This window comes from Tachysurus vachellii, chromosome 24, assembly GCF_030014155.1.
Source record: "Tachysurus vachellii isolate PV-2020 chromosome 24, HZAU_Pvac_v1, whole genome shotgun sequence".
Lineage (NCBI taxonomy): Eukaryota > Metazoa > Chordata > Actinopteri > Siluriformes > Bagridae > Tachysurus > Tachysurus vachellii.
The window spans coordinates 2,110,456-2,117,523 of NC_083483.1; the positions used below are offsets into that span (position 1 = coordinate 2,110,456).

A 7,068-nucleotide genomic window follows, 5' to 3' on the forward strand; every position below is an offset into this window, starting at 1 on the left:
GGTGTGTGTGTGTGTGTGTGTGTGTGTGAGGGTCAGCGATGCTGACGCTGGCGAGTAAGCTGAAGAAGGAGGAGGGTGTGCGTGCGTCCAGAGCCATGTCAGGCTCCACCGAAGCCCCACACAGAGTATCTATACGAGACCGGCTTCTTATTAAAGGTACCGCCTTCTCACTTCTCCCCAAATTCTCGACAAAATCCACTGTCTCACAAACAGAAACACACACATGTTTAATTCACTTTGAGGTGAATCAAGGTTTGGGCTTTTAGGATTCAATACCTGGAGTCAGTGAATCAGTGAGAGAGAAAAAGGATGAAAGAGAGAAAGAAACGAATAAAGAAAGATCCAGGGAAGGAAGAACATAAAAGCTAGAAAGTAGTGGAAAAACAGGAGAGGCTGAAAGCAATGAAAAGGATTGAAGAAATGTTCAAGAAAGAAAGAAGGAAAGATAAATAGGACGAAGAAAGAAACATGGGGGGAAAGTGAGATTGGTAAAAAGAAAAAAAAATAAATAAAAGGAAAGAAAGTGAACCAAATAAATAAATAAATAAATAAATAAAAATAAGGAATGAGAGAAACACAGGAGAAAGTAAGGCCCGATTTGGTGAACGTGCCTGATGGCCTTTTTCTCTGATCACAAAGAAAATAAAGAAAAAGAAAACAACACGGATAAAACATTCAAGAATTACAACTACACTGATAGACAAATTAAGCGTCTTTAAAAGAGATTTTCTTCCAATCTGTGTTAACTTCAACACTGTTTTCATTTCAAATGAAATTTAAGTGCGATACATTTCAGTACTGAGGCCAGGTTTTGGCTGCGAGATACGATCGCTGCTGGTGTTAAAGCTAAAAGGTAGACAAGTCAACATCATGTGTGTAGTAGCTGTAACTGTAAAGCTCTGTCAGTCTGAGTTATAGCACATGTGTTGGCTAGGAAAAGGAGGTCTAAAGACGAGCAGTGTCATTAATAGCATTATCAGTTACTTCCTACTAACTCTCTAGACAATCAGCGATGCCAAAAATCTTCATACGCATCCTGTATAATGCAGTTCTGCTAAGTGGTGTAGATTTACCCAGAAGCTCTAGATTTTAACAGGAATCTGTTTGTCGCACATGACTGAAATTAATCATTTCTGCTTTTGATTCCTGTGTGCAGAAGTCGCAGACCTCGAGCCAAATCTTCCTAGTGAGTAAATCCATTCATTTACATTTTTATTCATTCATTCGCCTGATGCTTTTCTCCAGAGCGATTTACTAAACAAGACAGAACAAGACAGAATAGGCTTTATACATATAGCCAGCGGCGATGTTTTTTTCAAAGGCTAAACGAAAACTTATGCAGAAAAGAAAGACACGACTAAAAGCTCAACAAACACAATGCTGGGGTAGCGCTTTAGCCAGCAGCGCTTTACACACCCATTAGTCTGTCACTAAGCAGGTAAATTACAGGTAGCTAACTATAATTATCACCTTTCCACAAAGTCTTAAAATGACAAGTGCCAAATATTTATATATATATATATATATATATATATATATATATATATATATATATATATATATATATATTTTTTAAATACATGCCCTCGCGAGTCTTTTTAGCATTGGCAGGTTCTCCCTGGTTTAGGACAACACTGCAGACTTCACTCTTTCTCTACACTACATCACTTCAACATCACTAACTCCAAACTGTTGTAGGAAATGGATAACCGTAGGAAGTAACATCTGAGCTTTCCTAGTGATTAGTGAATAATGTGAGCAGTATCAGGGCTTCCCGCAGCACTTTGCAGTTCGGGCGGCCCGCCCCGCTGCACAAAAGGCCGTCAAGTGCATCTCGGAGAATAGCGCGGATGCGCTTCACACCGCGAGCGGGCATGCGTGCCACACGGCCAAAATGAGAGACAGACGTGGTTTGTCACATGTCTGGAAGATAACTAGCCAGTTGATAAAACGCGTGTCTGTGAGAACTGTAAGTGGACTTATGTTTTGGGTTTATTTAAGCCTGTTATTGTATTAGTCTATAGTTCTTGCAAATTTAAAGTAAGTTAGCTGGTGATTTTGTTGTTTGAGTTCTTCACCTGGGGGTCACGGTGGCTTAGTGGTTAGCACATTCACCTCACACCTCCAGGGTTGGGGGTTCGATTCCCGCCTCCACCTTGTGTGTGTGGAGTTTGCATGTTCTCCCCGTGCCTCGGGGGTTTCCTCCGGGTACTCCGGTTTCCTCCCCCGGTCCAAAAACATGCATGGTAGGTTGATTGGCATCTCTGGAAAATTGTCCGTAGTGTGTGAGTGTGTGAGTGAATGAGAGTGTGTGTGTGTGCCCTGCGATGAGTTGGCACTCCGTCCAGGGTGTATCCTGCCTTGATGCCCGATGACGCCTGAGATAGGCACAGGCTCCCCGTGACCCGAGGTAGTTCTGATAAGCGAGAGTGAGGGTGAGAGTACTTCACCTGCTAGCTAGGTTGCACGTGCCTGTTTTTAATAATTGTTAAACGTAGCACAGTCTGTGGTCTATCTCACAAAGAAGCCCTGCCCCCCCCCGCCCAACCCTACCTCCTTAACTAACAAATTTTCTGCGGGTAACCCTGAGTATGTGGCACTGTCTCAGAACTCATGAGGGGAATTTGACCCGTGGCTGGGTGGTCCCACCTGAGGTGGTCCCATCATTTGATTTTGCGCTGCCTTGAATATTTAATGCATCTGCTCACCGGTCTGTTGTCCAAATGGACCAGTACATTGCTGTCTCAGAACAAGTGAGATGCTAGATTGACTGTACCTGTAACTGTACCTGTAACTGTACCTGTAACTGTACCTGTAAGGTCTCTAAATGTCCTGCAGTTCCAGCTGCTCACATCTAAGCCTCCTGTTCTGTTTTCTCTTACCTTCCTCCCTTTCTTTTACATTATTTATGTCCTATCTAGTTTTAATTTCAGACCTTCCCAAAATGTCATTTTTCTTTCTTTTCTCTTTTTTTATTTGTTGTTTTTTTTTTTTTTTCCCCCTCGTCTTTCATTCCTCTGTCACTTTCAGCTCTTTGCAAGCACCTTCTGGAAACCTAGAATCATCACAAACTGTTTATTTTCGCCGTCGTTGACTTGACGTTACATGTGTACCACCGCACGGGTGCAAAGGTCTAATTGCTTGGTTTGAAAACAGTTCTTGGCTTTCGGGGTTTCTGTAGAAATGCAATTTTACCACATTTCACCCTTTTAAAAACCAGGTCTCGTTCTTTAATGTTTTTTATAGTGTAATTTGCATTGTATAAGTGCTGTTTTTTTCTTTCTTCGTTTCTTACGCTCTACATCACGCAGCCCTTTTCCACACCATTCTAAAATAGTCTTATTCTTGCTGTAGGCACTTGTAAGGTCCTGTTTCCTGATGAAAACAAGCTCCACCACTTTCAGCTCACCATTTCTCCAGGTAAATGTGACCTGTGTTTTTTTTTAATTTTTTTATTTTTTTTATTTTTTTTTTTTTGTGGTTGATGCTGACTGAAAGTTTTTGGATTTCTTTAGCGTTGTTAGCATTTGTGCTGTAGGACAAAAATAACCAGCCACAGAAAGACTTGCATGTGGTAGCCTAGTGGTTAAGGTGTTGGGCTACCAATCGGAAGGTTGTGAGTTCGATCTCGGGTCCACCAAGCTGCCACTGTTGGGCCCCTGAGCAAGGCCCTTAACCCTCAATTGCTCAGCTGTATTAAAAAAATGAGATAATGTAAGTCGCTCTGGATATAATGGCGTCTGCCAAATGCTGTAAATGTAAAATGTAAGACTGAATTTAGACAGTGAATGTTTTTTTTTTTACTGAAGTAAATACTGATGAATTTTCCACAGATGAAGGATATTATCAGGGAGGAAAGTTTCAATTTGAAATAGATGTTCCCGAAGCCTATAACATGGTGGTAAGTACCTGCGGACGTCCATATTTTGGCTTTCAGAAGTACGTATGGATGCAGTATTTATTTCTTTGTTTTTAAACATCACAGCCTCCTAAAGTTAAGTGCTTGACAAGAATATGGCACCCAAACATTGCTGAGACGGGGGAAATCTGTCTGAGGTAATTAATTATTAATTACTGTGTATACTTCTAAACGTCCTGTTTTGTTCCTTATAACCTAAACGCAGAAGGTCGTGCGATTAAAATGACGTGATCTCTGTTGTAGCTTATTGCGCGAACATTCGATCGACGGCACGGGGTGGGCGCCCACACGCACCTTAAAGGTAACGACACCATCACTCTATCTGTCATTAGTCTAGGGATAAGTCCTGTACATTCTTTTTAATAGATTTATTATAAATTCTATTCTTGCACCTAGGGCTGGGCGATAAAACGATAACGATATGTATCGCGATAGACACGTGATCGATATCAATAAAAAATGTGTTCGATAAAACGCTCGATATTTTTTATTCTTCGTCGGAAGAAAACAGAGGTTGCGAAGCAAGTTTGGTTGCATTAACAGAGGCACTCGCTCTCTGGTAACCTAGCAACGTAGGGAGAGACACGCTAACAGCCAATCATGTAACAGTATCATGTTTGGTCGCGCCATATCGTCGTCTCGTGCTGGTCTGCTGGATTCCTCTTCAGTAACCGGCGACTGATGAGCAGAAAATGAGCCGCAGCGAGCGAGGAAATTGTAAATAAAAGAGGAAAAGTCAGCTACTTTTTCATATTTCTGCAGGTTTTATATTTCAAACAATGTTACTGTAGTGTATCAGGTTTGTTTTTTATATTACAGATGTATCTCAGTCTACCTCAGTTTTATTTATGTTTACAAAACACTTTATTCACCAGAAGGTGAACAGCTAGTGAACTTTTCTAGCACTAAACTTGCACAAAATTCTCAGGTTTCTCTGTTTATATTTAACACTTTGCACTATTTTATTACACTTTATTAAGCATTTCTTACATTTTCTTTCATTTCGCACCTTAAATGTTAAGAGATAACAGTTAAGTGTTCATTGTGACTTTAGACTCATGTTTACATTATAATTATTAGAGTTTTCCTGCTTGTTGACATTTCTGTCTTAATAACTGAGGGGATTCTGATCAGAGGAAGGTTAAGTTTCAAATAAAAATGTTTAAATGTAATATATTTTTCTCCTGGTCCTTATTTTAAATGGGTCATAAAAAATATCAATAATTATCGATATCGACCGATATGAAACACTGATATCGTGATACAGTTTTCAGCCGTATCGCCCAGCCCTACTTGCACTTGCATAATTCAGTGTAGATCATTACAACATACATTTAAACCAAAACACAAGAAAAAGCGCAAAATAAAAGTAGGTTTGTAACTTTTCCAGCACGATCAGGACAGAGGAGTTTAGCGTGACAATTATGTGTTTGTGCTAATCTGTAACCTTCTCCTTCCACAGGATGTAGTATGGGGATTGAATTCACTGTTTACCGTAAGTAATATTTGCCACATTTTCTTTGTGTATGTGTTTGGTTTAGTTTCTTCTCAAGTAGCACCATGTTGTAATCGAAGAACTGCGTATGGCAACCAGCTTTGTTTTGTGAACGTTGCATCAACTTGCATACCAATTAAAGGTGAAATTTGAAACCTGACGATCCATGGTATGGTGCAAAGTTGGCTGTTCTGTCAATCACAGCAACCATGTATGTGGAAGAGGGTTGAAAACAAAACCCTTTATTTTGTGTTCTTTCACACAGGATCTACTTAATTTTGACGATCCACTGAACATACATGCAGCGGAGCATCATTTACGGGACAAGGTAAAGACACCGTTATACACACTTTAACGTGTCAAAGATGATGAGGACCATAGTGTTAACACGACATTATAGTGTTAACACGACATTATAGTGTTATCTGAGGACGTGATCAAAGTGTGATCGAAATTTTTTTTTTGAAGCAAAACGACGTTCATGCATCCTGATGTTTCTCCTCTAGGACGATTTCAGGTGCAAAGTGCAGGACTTCATCAAAAACTATGCAAGATGATGCGCACGCCGTTTCGCACCGCACACTTCCGACCCCGAGACCCACGAGCTGAAACTCCCGCAGCATTTACACGACGGGATGGCGAGAGAAGGATTCTGTGGATCTCGAATCTTCAGCATGAACTCAAAAATGGGTGGGGGTGGGGGTGGGGTGGGGGAGGTTGATGTGGGAGGGTATTTGGGATTAATATTTCCTTTTTAATTATCGCTCAGGGCTGATTTGCGGAAGCCCAGAATTGCTGCCACAGCTGGTCCTGCATCAGCTACAGCTAATGATAACAATATTTAATAATAATAAAAATTATTCAAGGCAATCATAAAAAGACGAGGACTCTCTGTTCCCTCACGTGATCTCACTCAATAATCACCACCTGCACGTGCCGACTAATGTATTCTTTTTTTTTTTCTCTCTTCCTCCATAATTTTGTGTTATTTTAGTAATTGCCACAATCGCTCCTCATTTTACAAAGAAAAAATATGCTACATGTCCGGAGTCTCACGTTTGCTTGATCTGTGCACGATATATAAAGCCACACTCCCTAATTTTCCGATTCTCTGAGTAAAGAGACTGTTTAAACTCCGCAATGTGTATTTTATTCCTGTATGATTCAAGAGCTGTGGATTTCCTTTTTTTTTTCATATTTTTTTTCTTCTCAATTTAGAATTCATTTCATTACAAGATAGAGACTTTATACACACACATACACACACACACACAGAAATTAAGAGATGGCAGGCAGGAAGCGGAGAGGGAGAGAGATGGAGTGAGAAGACAGGCAGACAGAACAGAGAGAGAGAGAGAGGGAGGGGTTGAAAGATGGATCAAGAGAGAGGAGTGGGAGTGAGAGAGATATGGGGTGAAGAGGTTAAGGCAAACATTCAGAGAGGATCAGGGTGAGGATGGAGAAAGCGTGATAAAGAGAGAAAATTAGGGTAGAGAAAGAAATAAAGAGAAAGAAAGAAACAGACAAAAGAGGAGTGGGATGGAGAGAGAGGCAGATGTAGAATGAACTGGGGTTGGGAGAGACATGAACAGAGGGAGAGAGATACAGAGAGAGACAGAAAGGTGACACAGAGAAGTAGATTAAAGAGATAGAG

General features: G+C 40.6%; 1 protein-coding gene across 3 annotated transcripts in view; it reads left to right on the forward strand.

Annotated features, from left to right (window-relative positions):
* The window catches only part of ube2f (ubiquitin-conjugating enzyme E2F (putative)), a 7,567-nt gene extending 1,016 nt beyond the window's left edge, over positions 1 to 6,551 (forward strand). Inside the window, exons 2-10 of one of the 3 annotated variants that reach the window (XM_060860651.1) lie at positions 10 to 156; positions 1,157 to 1,186; positions 3,355 to 3,420; positions 3,834 to 3,901; positions 3,986 to 4,056; positions 4,163 to 4,220; positions 5,382 to 5,414; positions 5,680 to 5,742; positions 5,921 to 6,551. In XM_060860651.1, coding sequence (XP_060716634.1) covers positions 39 to 156; positions 1,157 to 1,186; positions 3,355 to 3,420; positions 3,834 to 3,901; positions 3,986 to 4,056; positions 4,163 to 4,220; positions 5,382 to 5,414; positions 5,680 to 5,742; positions 5,921 to 5,971 — 558 coding nt within the window. In that variant the 5' untranslated portion in view covers positions 10 to 38 and the 3' untranslated portion in view covers positions 5,972 to 6,551. Of the gene's footprint in view, position 1; positions 157 to 1,156; positions 1,187 to 3,354; positions 3,421 to 3,833; positions 3,902 to 3,985; positions 4,057 to 4,162; positions 4,221 to 5,381; positions 5,415 to 5,679; positions 5,743 to 5,920 lie in introns of all 3 variants that reach the window. The other 2 variants (XM_060860652.1, XM_060860649.1) reach the window with 2 other exon arrangements.
* The last annotated feature ends 517 nt before the right edge of the window (positions 6,552 to 7,068 follow it).